This window comes from Stomoxys calcitrans, chromosome 1 (assembly GCF_963082655.1).
Source record: "Stomoxys calcitrans chromosome 1, idStoCalc2.1, whole genome shotgun sequence".
Taxonomy (NCBI): Eukaryota; Metazoa; Arthropoda; class Insecta; order Diptera; family Muscidae; genus Stomoxys; species Stomoxys calcitrans.
Genome location: NC_081552.1, coordinates 73,775,495 through 73,791,271, shown reverse-complemented (window position 1 = coordinate 73,791,271; position 15,777 = coordinate 73,775,495). Strand labels below are relative to the sequence as shown.

Sequence of the window (15,777 nt, the reverse complement as noted above, 5' to 3'; positions counted from 1 at the left end):
CCGACCCGCCGATTCAAGGTCTTAGGCCAATAAAAGCCTCCTTTATTATCCGATTTTGCCAAAATTTGAGACTTTGAGTTGTGTTAGGGCCTTCGACATCCTTGTTTAATTTTGCCCAAATCGGTCGAGATTTGGATATAGCTGCCATACAGACCGATCTCTCGATTTAAGGTTTGGAGCTTAAAAAAGGGCATTTATGGTCGAATTTCGCCGAAATAGGGGACAGTGAGTTGTGTTAGGCCTCTCGGCATCTTTCTGCAATTTGACCAAGATCGGTCCAGAATTGGATGATATATAGAACTCCAAATTTAAGGTGGGCCCATAAAAAGCGCATTTATTGTCCAATTTTGCCGAAATTTGTGACAGTGAGTTGCGTTAGGCTCTTCGACAACTTTCTGCAATTTGACCCAGATCGGTCCAGATTTTGATATAGCTGCAATTTAGAGTGATCTATCGATTAAAGGTTTTGGACCCATAAAAGGCACATATATTGTCCGATATCGCCGAAATTTGGAACAATGAGTTGTGTTAGGCCTTTCCACATCCTTCTTCGAATTTGGTCCAAAACGGACCATATTTCGATATAGCTGCTAGGGGGCATAAATTATGCATTTTCAATGGAAAATACCCCAAGTGGTGGATCTCCAAAGTTCGGGCCGGCCAAACATAACGCCTTGTTAGATAATAGATTTTTTATAAAAAATTTTCTTTGTTATCAGTAAAGAAGCATATATTTTATCTGTTAAAAACTGTTGTTGTACCTCTCGTATACTGTTATCGAACTGTAATGTTGCACCATCTTAACAGCTCACCAGTTAACATAACGTCAACAGCTACAGCACCAACATTCCTATCGGCTCTCTCATGTGTTTGCCCTCTCCTTATTCAGCCAAACCCTTCTGTGGTAAACAACTGCAACTAATGAAGCATTAAAACTGTGGGTACAGACGTGTGTGTGCTCTGTGTCCACTATTAAATCTGCAAAGCGTATCAACATAGAGTTCTCTCAACACCGTGGGAGAGCTCTAACTAAGCATGTTTGTAAGTTGATAAAGACAACAACACTGCAAACACAACAGAGACAAAACTCGTTTTTGGTGCTGCCACTGCTATATGCCTGGCTGGTTGACTAACAAGCAAGCAGGCCGCTTGGTGGCTTCTTCAGTTTATTAGCGGTTCTTTGAGCGTTAGGTTATGAACAACGCATGGGGATTTAATGTCGATACGTTACGTTTTGTTGCGCGCGTTATTCTCAAGTCTTGTATTGGTTAAATGATACGTCCCTCGTCGTTATAGTCGATGTGAACGACGTCGTTAAGTCGTTTGCTATGTTTCTTTGAGGAGTTGTAGCTGTTGAATGCTCGTTGACGGATTACGGTGCTTTATTTGCGTGTGAAGAATAAAAAGAAACAAAAGACCAGGCAGGTGAAAAAGAAGAAGAAAAAAGGAATAATAAAAACAAATAAAATGCCGTCGGTCTTTTGGCAAATCGAACTGAATCAATTCAGATGAGTGCAGCTCAAAGAAAAATTGTCTAAGAAAACCCAACAAAAAGTAAAGAAAAGTGCAAATCCAAGAAAACAAAAAAATAGTAACAAAATACCCATTAAGGCACCCTATTGAGGAATATCACTTCAAGTCAATGCGAAACCTGTGGATTACTCAAACGTGTTGGCCAAGTGACATTCCCATAATACAAAACCTAAAGTTTACACAAATTTCTAAAATAAAACTAACAAAAATTAACGGGTGATAAAGAAGAAAACGAAATCGAATTTGTTGAACAAATTTAACAGAAAGAGTGCCAAATATCTGAAAAATTGTGCTAAAATATTGATAAAATTACACATTTGTGAAAAATCCCTCTAAGTCCTCTCAAGAAATTATAACAACCAATAGCATTATGGCTTCTAAATCCCCTACAAAGGCCAAGCGCGATCTAAATGCTTACGCTACCGCGATGTGTGCCATTGTAATCGCCCTAAATCTACCACAAATCGCTGCCGTCCACCGTTATGATCAATCGCCGTCGCATGATTATCGCACCTCGAGTTCGGGTGAGGTGATCGGTTCTACTTCTCTCTCCGGTGATGATGCTTTTCCTCATCACAATCGCTGTGAACCCATTACCATATCGATTTGTGAAAATATTCCCTATAATAGGACAATAATGCCCAACCTACTGGGTCACACTAAGCAGGAGGAGGCAGGCATGGAAGTCACACAATTTGTTCCGCTTGTAAAAATCGGTTGCAGTCCTGATTTACAATTGTTCTTGTGCTCCCTCTATGTGCCCGTGTGTACTATTCTAGATCGTCCCATACCGCCTTGTCGTTCTCTGTGTGAATCTGCCCGCGTCTGTGAGAATCTAATGAAAACCTATAATTTTAATTGGCCCGAAAATCTGGAGTGTTCTAAATTCCCGGTACAAACCAGTGAAGCTTTGTGCGTGGGTGAAAACACCACGGCATCTACTCCGACACCCACGAGGGTGCTCAAAAAAATGACGACGCGTAAAAATTATGCTGGTCTGGATGGTGCCCATCGTGATATTGGCTTTGTATGTCCGGTACATTTGAAAACGCCACAGGATATGGGATATTCATTGAAAGTTGGAGGAAAGGTAAGTGATAAAAACTTTTCTTTTGTGCCAATTGGAGAAAGAAATTACCTAATTACGAATAGGGTGGACAGATAAAAGTACACAGATGTGAACAGATTAAAAAAAGTATTGCCCTTTTCCAGTGAATTCTTTTGGAAAACAAGTGACAAAAACTATCATAAGAGAAAAAGTGGGATAATTTTCTTTTTTCTTTGGTATTTAGACGAATCCCAGAGCTTAATAATGTAAAATATTCTGGCTGCATATAACGCCCGGGTAAAAGTCCCGTCAAGAATTTTGCAATTGTTTTTACCGTAAATTATGCAGACTTTCCGCTGGGATTTGTACCCAAATGTTAGATTTCCCCGGTTACGACCAGGCGTGCCGAAATGCTATTGAACCGAGAAGCCTTGCCGTCGACAGCAACGCATTAATAAGAAACGGCTATACCGCAGAATTAATAGATTGATGCTAAAATTTAAGTATGGGCGATTCGAAATGTTCAGAAGTCAGGATGCAATCTACCAACGATTGAAACATTAAAATGGTGATAATAATCTTACTATATAACAGAAACTGCAATGAAACCACAAAGGTCAAATTAACGAATAGAGGTGAATCTTACTTCATATAAAAAAAAATCAAATAAAAGCGTGCTAAGTTCGGCCGGGCCGAATCTTATATACCTATAGATCGCATTTGTCGAGTTCTTTTTAGGCAAACAAAGGAAAGGAAAGGATAGAATAAAAGAAAAGAATTGCTATGCTGTTGGAGCTATATCAAGTTATGGTCCGAATCGGACCATAATGGTCTGAATGTTGGAGACCACAGCAGAAGTCGTTGTGAAAATTTTCAGCCAAATCGAATAAGGATTTCGCCCTTTAGGAGCTCAAAAAGTAAAATAGGGGATCGTTTTAGGTTGTATTATATCGGTTATAGACCGATTCAGACCGTATTTGACACGTATGTTGAAGGTCATGGGAGAATCCGTTGTACAAAATTTCACCCAAATCCGATAATAATTGCGCCCTTGAAGTCTCAAGAAGTCAAGATCCCAGATCGGTTTATAATGACGAAACTTACTTTGCTTTAATTGGCTACGACAGAATATTTGTTCCACTAGCCGTACGTAGAATAGCAGTCCAAGCGTCTCGAACTTCTGCTCTCATTCTAAAATTTTTGACACCAAGTTTCGAGGTGTCTCCCACAACTTGATCTTTCCATCGGGCTTTTGGTCTTCCCGGTTTGCGTGTACCACCGTGTTTGCCTTCAAAAGACTTCTTTGCTGGAGCTTCTTCATCCATTCTGACAACATGACCTAGCCAACGCAGCCGTTGTATTTTGATACGTGTAACTATACTATCGTCGTCATACAGATCATACAGCTCGTGGTTCATACGTCGCCTATATTCTCCGTTAACGCAAACTGATCCATATATTTTACGAAGAATCTTTCTCTCAAATACTCCAAGCACTGCCTCATCTGCTTTCACAAGTACCCATGCTTCAGAACCATATAACAGCACGGGTAGTATCAGTGTCTTGTAAAGTGTAGTCTTCGTCTGTCGAGAGGTGGCCTTGTTTCTAAACTGCTTATTAGTCTAAAGTAGCATCTGTTTGCCAGTATTATTCTTCGCTTAATCTCAAAACTGGTGTCATTCCTTTCGGTTCGGTGTCATGACGAAACACGTCGTGCAAAATTGTAGCGAAAGCGGATGGGATTTGCGCCCTCTAAAGGCTCAAGAAGTCAAGACCCCAGATCGGTTTATATGACCGATATATGAGGTTATGCATCGATTTCACCCGTACTTGGCACAGTTGTTGGAAATCATAACAAAACACCTCATGCAAAATTTCAGCCAAATCGAATAAGAATTGCGTCCTCCAGTTTCTCAAGAAGTCAAGATTCAAGATCGGTTTATGGTCCATTTACAATCCCAACCGACCTACACCTATTAGAAGTATTTATAAAATATTTCAAGCACCTAGCCATACTCCTTCGAAAGTTAGTGTGCTTTCGACAGACAGACGAACGTACACGGCTAAATTGACTAAGAATATCAATACGATCATGAATATATATAATACTTTGTTGGGTCTCAGATCAATATTTCGATGTGTTGCAAAATGTTTGTTGCAGTTAAAAAACATTGTACCGTTTAAAAATAAACTATGGGAATTTCACAACTGAACTGCTATTGAAAATTACAATTTTACACCAGTTTAAACATTAATTTTGTGGGTGGGATGTCAAGGTCGAACGCGTAAAGCTAGCCGCTTGAAATTTTGCACAGATACTGTATACTGATGTAGGTTATTGGGCTTTGCAAATGGGTCATATCGGTTCAGATTTGGATATAGCTCCCATATAAACCGATCTCCCGATTTGACTTCTTGAGCTCCTGGAAGCCTCAATTTTATGTGTTCTGTTATGACTCTCGACAACTGTGCCAAGTACGGTTCAAATCGGTTAATAACCTGATATTGCTCCCATATAAACCGTTCTCCCGATTTGACTTCTTGAGCCCTACAAGCCGCAATTTTTATCCGATTTGGCTGAAATTTTATGTTATGCTTCTCAATAACTGTGCCAAGTACGGTCCAAATCGGTCTATAACCAGATATAGCTTCCATATTTTAGCAGAATCCATGGTTGTGGGTTCCCAAGATTCGACTTGGTCGAACTTAGCACGCTTTTACTTGTTTACAATAACATCCTCTCGAACCCGAAAACCCAAGACATGGTTTTTCGTAAAAAAAGAAATAAAGAACTTCACAGGACTTATATATCTGCAGATGGAAAAGTTTTCATAGAAAAGAGTTGGTTTTCTTTTAAATTAAACGCGAATTTAAGTACAGTCTCCGTACACAGAAGAAAATAAAAATCGGTTTTAATCACGAAATTAATTGATCCAATTATTTTTTTAATTGAAACTGCTTCTCTCATGAAAATGATAATATCAGTTAAAGGAATTGCATATTCAATTAAAAAAATGATTGAAAATTTTTGATATTTCCAATTAATTTTTTAATCGATCCAATTAGAAAAGTAATTCAATTTTTTAAAATTTTAAATGAATTGTTTTAATTGATACAACTAAGAAAATGATTGAAATTTTCGAATTATCAAATTAGTTTTTTAATTGGATCAAAATTCCAAAGGCGCGCTGTAAGAAGCCGGTATGCCGTTAAGGAAGTCGAAGGACTGTTTGTGGAGAAGATATATCTTCTTTATATAAAGATTATTTATCAAAATTTTGAGCGGCTAGATGTTTTTAAAAGCGGACAGTTGTAACAGTGCTGTTGGGTCTAAAAAAGTTTTAGATTCCATTAAAAAATTATTGAAAGAACTTACTGCCTGGACAACTAACATTTTTTTGACACTCAATTCGTTCGGCAGCTCAATGAAGAAAGCTGTTTTCCCTCTATAAAATCAGCTGGTTTTAACAAATTGTGATCAATTTGAGCGACAAAGAGATAAAATTTGCAATCACATTTTACATATAAAATTTTTTAAGGTTCATTGAAAACAAAAAAAAAAACGATTGAATTAAATAATTTTTTTTTATTCAAAAATTTCAATCGCTATCGGTACTGAAAAAAAGTTTAGATTGATTTAAAAAAATTAATTAATTTTTTAATTGAATTAATGAATCAATTAAAGTATCTGAAAATAATATCAACATCGTAATTGAAAAGATCCGGACTCATTTAAAAAAATTATTGATTTAATTAATTTTTTCAGTGAAACTATTTCTATTTTCAATTAAAAAATTAATTGAAAAAAATTTCGTGATATTTTTTTCTGTGCATGCACCCATGCGCCCAGGGAAAAAAAATAAGAGAAGCGGTCACACTTTCAAAAGCAATGAGCTCTAATACAGTATTGTTGGTATGTGCATTTAGTATTGTTGTTGTTGTAGCAGTGTGTTGTACAATGAGACGGCAGCTATTGGCGATGAAGGACTCCATCAGGTCAATCCGGTACGTACATTCAGTGCTAGCGTATTGTGGTATACGTCAGTAAAATAGGTCCAGTATCTGAAAAATTTATCCCCATTATAATGGAGTTACATTTAACAAGTAAAAGCGTGCTAAGTTCGGCCGGGCCGAATCTTATATACCCTCCACCATGGAGCGCCTTTGTCGAGTTCTTTTCCCGACATCTCTTCTTAGGCAAAAAATGATATAAGAAAAGATTTGCTCTGTTATTAGAGCGATATTAAGATATGACCACAATTAAATTATATGTTGGAGACCTGTGTAAAATGTCAGCCAATTCGAAAACAATTACGCCCTTTGGGGGCTCAAGAAGTAAAATAGAGAGATCGATTTATATGGAAGCTGTATCGGGCTATCGACCGATTCAGACCATAATAAGCATGTATGTTGATGGTCATGAGAGGATCCGTTGTACAAAATTTCAGGCAAATCGGATAATAATTGCGACCTCTAGAGGCTCAAAAAGTCAAGATCCCAGATCGGTTTATATGGCAGCTATATCAGGTTATGAACCGAATTGAATCATACTTAGCACAGTTGTTGGATATCATAACAAAACACGTCGTGCAAAATTTCATTCCAATCGGATAAGAATTGCGCTCTCTAGAGGCTCAAGAAGTCAAGACCCAAGATCGGTTTATATGGCAGCTATATCAGGTTATGAACCGATTTGAACCTTATTTGACACAGTTGTTGAAAGTAAAAATAAAATACGTCATGCAAAACTTTAGCCAAATCGGATAAGAATTGTGCCCTCTAGAGGCTCAAGAAGTCAAGACCCAAGATCGGTTTATATGGCAGCTATATCAGGTTATAGACCGATTTAAACCATACTTGGCACGATTTTTGGATATCATAACAAAATACGTCGTGCAAAATTTCATTCTAATCGGATAAGATTTGCGCCTTCTAGAGGTTCAAGAAGTCAAGACCCAAGATCGGTTTATATGGCAGCTATATCAAAACATGGACCGATATGGTCCATTTACAATACCAACCGACCTACACTAATAAGAAGTATTTGTTTCAAGCGGCTAGCTCTACTCCTTCGGAAGTTAGTCTGCTTTCGACAGACAGACGGACGGACGGACAGACGGACGGACATGGACATGTGCAGACATCACAAGCCATGATCGCCCATGCGTTTTATTAAATAGTTAGGAAGGAAAAAAATAAGAGAAGCGGTCACACTTTCAAAAGCAATGAGCTCTAATACAGTACTGTTGTTGTTGTAGCAGTGATGGAGCGATGGAGGACTCCATCAGGTCAATCCGGTACGTACATTCAGTGCTAGCATATTGTGGTATACGTCAGCAAAATAGGTCCAGTATCTGACAAATTTATCCCCGTTATAATGGAGTTACGTTTAAAAATTAAAACTTATGCCTAATGGAACAGAATCAAATAAAAAAGGCAAAAGTTCCATTGGAGTCTGCGCTTTTGCATACTGCACCTAGGTAAGTAGAAATTCAGAAGAATTTATACACCTTGCAATGAGTTCGGAAAATATGAATGTCATGCATTCAAATTGATTTTAAGCTACGACAGCAGTAGGGGGTAAATGACAAATAAGGAGCACTGACAATAATCTGGACGTTGATATCAGAAAATATATATCCAAGATTTATTTTTGAGAAAACTTGGTTACCTACATGTTGGTAAATCAAAGTGTGGACGATATGGAAATACAAATGATGGACATACTGCCTGCCGAGCGATTTAAAATTCCGAAACATTTTGCCCATATATTTGTTATACCCTCCATCATAGGATGGGCTATGCTAATATTGACATTTCGTTTGTAACTACGAAGAATCCTGAGCATATTATGGTCGAAAGTTACATGGAACGCAAAATCAGGAGTATAACGAATTATAATTTCATGAGTTCAGAAATACGAGAGCGTAAATAAAGATGAATATGGTAATTCTTTAAGAGCTATAGGAAAGTTGAAAAAAAAACTCATAAACTTCAGAAAAATTAATGAAATCTTTATTTGAATCTATAGTACGGTCCATATTATTTAATGTTTGAAGATTATTTCATGCAAATAATGTTGACTGTGACTGCGCCCCAAATGGTTCATCTGCTTAGTCCAATTTCGGCATACTCTTTCCAACATTTTGGCCAGTATCTAACGAATAAATGCTCAATGCTGTCTTCCAATTCGGGCTTGTCTGTATAGACATGAGCTTCAACATAGCCCCACATAAATAGTCTAAGAGCGTTTAATCGCACGATCAAGGCAGCCAATTGACCGCTACCGAACGTGAAATAAGATGTTCACCAAACACGCCTCTTAATAAGTCCATTGTTACGAGTGCTGTGTGGCATGTGGCACCGTCTTGTTGAAACCACTTAACATTTTTTTGAAAAAAAAAAGTTAGATATCATCTCACGGTAGCGCTTATCGTTCACAGTTACGTTACGATTCGCATCGTCTTTAAAGAAGTACGGTCCAGTGATGCCACCAGCCCATAAATCGCACCCAACTGTGGCTTTTTCTGCATGTATTGGTAGCTCTTTCAATGCTTCAGGCAGATTTTTAACCCAAAATCGACAACTCTGCTTATTAACGTACCCATTTAGCCAAAAATGAGCTTCGTCGATGAACATAATTTTTCGATAAAAAAAGGGGATCTTCAGCCAACTTTCCAAGAGCCCATTCACCAAAAATTCTGCGTTGCGGCAAGTAGTTTGGCTTCAATTCTTGCACCAGCTGTATTTTGAAAGGTTTCACACCTAAATACTTCCGCAAACTTTATCACGTTGTTGAGTAAAAGAGGCCCAATTGCGGCGAGTCGATAATTGAATGTCATCACTAAGACTGGCCGCTATAGCTGTGATATTTTCTTCAGTGCGCTCTGTTGCCAAAAAGATAATAGCTAAATTATAAATCTGTTTCTGTAAAATGTAATTTTAATAGCTGTTGGAGACCATTGAATAATAACAAACTGCTCAACTTGAAGAGTAGAAACAGGTGAACATGTGCAAAGTTCGGCTGGGACTTATCTTGGGATCTGCAAAAATTTCCAAAATTTATCATTGTTGAAGACATATGTGTACTTTACGCATCAAATTTCTGCCAAATTAACAGAGATTGAACTACTAGGGGTCGTAGATGACTTATCGGGAGATCGGTTCATATGGAAGCTGTAACAGGTTATATATCGATTTGGACCGTACTTGGCAAAGTTGGGCCGCTATCGTGATTTCAACAGACATAAGGATGGAAGAACGGATGGGCGGACTTGGCTAAATTGAATAAGTGTACCCCTTATCCAATGGTAGTGCGTATAAAAATTACAACCATCTCATGTCATAGTATATAGTTAAAAAATACAAAATACGTCTTTAAATATCAGGCTGCAAATTTCTATTGCATTAATATTCGTATCACATATTCACTTCAAGTATATCCTTTTATTAATTGTTTCTATCATAATACGAATAAATCCCTCTTCATTGTGTGCTACTTAGAAGCGTGTGAAAATCCCATTTAATGATAAAGATATCCTAGAAATCCCATATACTTTTACTCATGTATCCATTAAATGTGATTAAAACCCCATAATCCGTCTATCCATCTCCTCTTTACTCAACCATAATTCAAATGGTATTTTAATTGATTACATGCCAAGAGCAAACATTCGAACACAAAAAGGAAACCTTAGAAATGTGTGGCAAAAAAGACTTATTCTCGCCCCTAATGTAATCACTGTGGCTATTAAGTTAGATTACGACTACCACCAGCACCATCCCATTCAGGATAAATGCAGCAGCGAATACAATAGAGGGAAAATGCAATGTGCACATTTCACACAAAGCTTATGGAGGAATTTTCCCCTTTACACCCTTCTCGATATTGGTGTACAAATAGTGCTTGCATGTAATAGCCAACTAATGGCAACACCAAACACCCTCTCGAACAAATTTCAAGCGAAAGAAAATTGAAAATAAAATGTAGGAGATAGATAGGATATGCCAAAAGGATATTCAAGAACATTATAAAACCCTATAAACATACAATCATATCAATGAACAACCCGCCACACACACACACATACTCACGAGAAAGCAAGGACGGACAGAAAGATCCTTTTGAAAAGTAATATTTATGCATGCGAATGCCATGCTAGGAACAACATGTTGCATAAGTAAACATTATTGCATGTCGTTTCGCTTCCCCTAATGCTCATCCTTTCCATCTAAGACTGCCCTGGCTGGTTGACTGCCAGTCTCTGCTCTGACGTTTGCCTTTGCTACCCTTGTAATCGAACCTAACAAATCCCTATGTGTCGTCGCCCCATAAATCCCACGGAAAACATTTTCGTAGACAGTTGTGAAAAACAAACACGTCTGCTCGCAAGCATTTCCTATCAGATGCTGAGTGAACGAACCTTTTGAAAATTGTCTGTCTAAGGATCCCAAGCGATTCTTATCAAATTTGTCTACTCATTTAGGGGTTAGTGTTTCTTTTTTATTTGTGGGATGTGAAACACTCATGCAATTACCACCCTCAAGACAGACACCATCACAATCATCATCATTGTCATCTTTCACCCCTACAACTAGAGGTGCCAAGAAAATTAATCGCTGTCTGGCCTAGTGCCCCTGATTTGTTCATGGAGCATAGGTTCATTGATTTTCTATGCCTTACTAGGTTGCATCGAAAAACTAAAAAAGAATAATGCATGCAATACAATAGCTTCGTTAACCTTCAACAGGTTTTTGGAAAATTTTCTATGGGCCACATTTAATGCTCGTACATTGTGTGTCATGTACTGTGTCAGTGTCATCAATTGATGGCTGATTTTTCACAATAAATAATGAATGACAAAAGAAAGAGGCCTTAAAATCCGTGTCACTTCACAATGAGTTCGAATTTAAGCAATTGTTAGGCATGTCTTGTAATGGAACTTGTCTTTTTTGTGGTAAAAACGGATGTAGCAGCAATTACAAGTAAAAACGTGCTAAGTTTGGCCGGGCCGATTTCAGCTAAATTTCAGCCAAATCGAACGAAAATTGTGGCTTCCAGGGACTCAAGAAGTCAAATCGGGAGATCGTTTTATATGGGAGCTATGTCCGGTTACAGACCGATTTGAACCGTACTTAGCACAATTGTTGGAGGTCATTAGAGAACACCATGTGCAAAATTTTAGCCAAATCGGGCAAAAATTGCGGTTTCAGGGCCTCAAGAAGTCAGATCGGTTTATATGGGAGCTATATCCAAATCTGAACCGATATGGCCCATTTGCAATACCCAACGACCTACATTGATTTAAAGTATCTGTGAAAATTTTCAAGCGGCTAGCTATTCGCGTTCGACCGCTATCGTAATTTCGACAGAAGGACGGACAGACAAGGCTAGATCGAATCAGAGCGTCGAGACGATCCATAATATATATACTTTATGGGGTCTCAGATTACTATTGTTACAAACGGAATGTCTAGATTAATATATCCCCATACTATGTTGTTGGAGTGAAAGCGTGCTTAGTTCGGCCGTGCCGAATCTTATATACCCTCCACTATCGATCGAATTTGTCTTTGAATGACTTTTTCAAATATATATGAGCTATATCAAGTTATTGACTGATATGGACCGTACTTGTCATGCAGTACAAAATGCCAGGTAAATCGAGCAATAAATGCACCTTGAAAAGACTCAGAAAGTCCAATTGGCAGATCGGCTTATATGGCAGCTATGTCAAGTTATGAACCGATTTAGATCATACTTGGCACAGTTGTTAAAAGTCCTATCAAAACGACATGTGCAAAAGTTCAGCCAAATTGGATAAGAATTGCGCCGTCTAGGACTCAATAAGTCAAATCAGTTGATCGATTTATATGCGCTATATCAGGCAATAGACTGATTTAGACGATACTTGCCACAGTTGTTGGAAGTATTACTAAAACGGTATCTACAAAATTTCAGCCAAAGAAGATCACAATGGCGCCCTCTAGAAGTTTAAAAAATCTAATCGGGAGATCGGTTCATATGGCTGCTATATCAGTATATGGACTGATTTAGACCATACTTGACAAAGTTGTTGGATGTCATACCAAAAGGATATGTGCAAAATTCAGCCAAATCGGTTAAGAATTGCGCCCTCTAGAAGCTCAAGAAGTGGAGATCCAAGATCGGTTTATTTACAATCCCAACCGACATACAATAATAAAAAGTATTTGTGCAAAATTTCAAGCGCCTAGCTTAGTTTAAAGTGAAAGTTAGCGTGCTTTCGACAGACAGACGGACGGTCTGACATGCCTAGATCGACTTAAAATGTCATGACGATCAAGAATATATATATGGGGAGGTGTTACAAACGGAATGACGAAATTAGTTCACCCCCATCCTGTGCTGGAGGGTATAAAAATGGAAAGTCATAGAATCAAAAGAATCCTAATTTGGACTCAAGCTGATCAGATAGAATTTAAGATAGGCCATGGAAGAAGTTAAATCTCTGTATTAAAATTTACATTTCAGAAATTAATTAAGAAACAACACTTAGGAGTACCACTGTAAAGAAGAAATATTTCATAAATCTCTTTTATCCGTTAATTCTTTTTATCCGTTTTATGCCTAAAACTAAGATAATTCTTTTTTATGTTTTACAGAATTTTTATGCTTTATATGATTTCAATTCGTCATTCCTTTTGTAACATCTCGAAATATCGGATCTAAGACGAATCCGAATGTTTGTTGAAAATGACCATTAAACTAATAAACAAGAACTTAATTCATCTTGAATGAATATTGGAATGGAATGGACATTGGGTAGAGATTTTTACCCATATTTTAAAACATTTCATATAAACACCAGTAAGGAAAGACGACGTCGGACGGTGCCGACTGACTAGTACCCTACACGTACCCTTTACATACAACGTGGGGGCTATATGTTATTCTGAACCAATTTTGATGGACATCAGCTAATGTTTTCAGATGGGTTATTAAACAATCGGTATCAAAATTTCGAGCAAGTATGTTCGAAGTGTAATAACTACGGTTGACAAATGACAATATTACTCAAAATGTGACGGACATATACTCGTATAAGGGAGCTTAATCTAAATCTGTAACAATTTCGACCAAACTTCTTAGCGTTGTGCAAAATTGTGAATAAATGCGCTTGATGTAGCTTTAGAAGTGAAAATCGGCGGCTATATCTAAATCTGATCCGATTTCTATGGAATTCACCCGAAATATTAAGAGAACCAGAAATTCGAGAGAATCGGTTAACAGTTGAGCACTTTATTGCAATATTTCTCAAAATCGGACGAACATATATAAGGGAGCTATATCGAAATCTAAATCGATTTCGAGTAAACTTCGTAGATGTTGTAGTATACATCGAGGAAAGCAATATTCAAAATTTTGAATATCTCCTCCAAAAATAAGTGTAAATTTTGGCCTTATTTCTTGATGAAAACAGCCAAAATCCCCATCCCGGGGCAAAATTGACATTTTTTTAATAAATGGCCGTAGAGACCTCAATCCGTAGATGGCGCAAAAAAATTTTTTACATGAAATTAGAGACTTTTTGGGTGATTTTTCCAACTCCTTTGCCCGTTTACCATCATTGTTACTCTCTCAGATCTATGAATTGCCTTTTTGGCAAGCTTCCATCTTGGAGTACTCTTCTATATATAGTGAAATGTTACCTGGTGTTGTGTGGCTTGAGATGGTTCTGTAGCCACTACACACTCGGAGATACTTTCGTCGATGTATGGATGGATGGGGGATCTTGACGACGTCTTTAGCTTCGTTTCCCAAGCAGGAGCTCCACACAGAAGACTAGAATTTACATCACTTGCGAGTAGCACTCTTCGGTTTTGTCTCGGGCCTCCTAGGTTTGGCATCAATCTGAAAAGTGTGCAGTTCACATTTGATGCGGTCGTCTATCAGAACGCGTACAGATTTGCTTCATCCAACCACTATGGCAATGTCATCTGCAAATTCGACGATTGTAGCTTCTTCTAGTAGTTTAAGTCAAAATTTACCATCATACGTGATGATCCATAGAGGCAAAACAAGCACTGATCCTTGTGGCACTCCATGATGTCGAGAGTTATGACAGCGGAGTAGTTTATTTTTTGCCGTAATGGCGTTTTTGGCTGCCGGCGAATTGTTTTTCAGAAATTCCATTTACATTTGCAACCTCTCTATATAGTCTATTATAGATAATCCTTTCTAGAATTTTTGCTAGTGTATCCAGCAGCCAAATAGGCCGTCTTTTCTATACTTGTTGGCGAATACCATCTTTCAGGCTGTTATTAAAAATCATTGCAAATGTTGGTAGTCTCAGTTTCATTGCTCTTTTTTGTCCTTCACATTCTGACAGAGATTTGTAATTTCTTCTTCCGTTATATCCACTTTGTATTGTTGGCAATTTAGCAAAGCTACCATCTCCCATAGCATATCTATTATCTCAGTAGGCAATAATCTCTGAGAGCCCAGCTATCATCTCTGGTAGCCTAACAATCATATATGATAGCTTGGTTATCATCTCTGACAGTCCTTTTATCACCATCGATAGTCCGATCATAATTTCCATAAGCCTTCCCAGCAAAAACTTGGTAAGTACATGCCATTATTTTTGGCATGTAAAACAATGGATCACTCATTATACTTAGATTTACTAGCTGCTAAAATATAAAGAGTTATTAACACGAATTCCATACAGGTAGTACAAATGTCATTACACGCAACATTCGATAGAGTTCAAGAATAATCACTTATTTGTTATAATAGAAAAAAATCATTATTATAACCTTGGTATTGCTAAAAATGTCATTAAGAAACTGTCATTCCCTTGAGTGCTGTCCGTTACAAGGGTAAGCTCAATGATAAGGGACCTCCATTTTATTGGCGAGTCCGAGCACTAGGAGGGAAATACTGTGTCGTTATTAATGCAATGAATATTTTTAATTTTCTCTAACTCCCTACAAATCCGTTGATTGTTCCGCATGTTGTGGGCGTAATTTTAGAGAAATAAAAAAATTAAAAATCACTTTGCTGGTTCGAGATTCGAACTCGGGACCTTTGTATTGCAAATCTTCTAACTCTGTGCCGCAAAACTTCTAAAATCACTTCCATGTGTTAGAACATTGTGTCTATGAATAGAATTTGTCAAACATAAAGACAAAAGCATGGTCATCTATGATGA

At 37.7% G+C, this 15,777-nt stretch overlaps 1 protein-coding gene across 2 annotated transcripts in view; it reads left to right on the top strand.

The window, feature by feature from the left end:
• Nucleotides 1-1,169: 1,169 nt before the first annotated feature.
• LOC106089530 (frizzled) overlaps nt 1,170-15,777 on the top strand; it is a 396,830-nt gene continuing 382,222 nt past the window's right edge. For both annotated transcript variants that reach the window (XM_059370225.1, XM_059370232.1), the window contains exon 1: nt 1,170-2,623. In XM_059370225.1, coding sequence (XP_059226208.1) covers nt 1,904-2,623 — 720 coding nt within the window. In that variant the 5' untranslated portion in view covers nt 1,170-1,903. The remainder of the gene's footprint in view (nt 2,624-15,777) is intronic.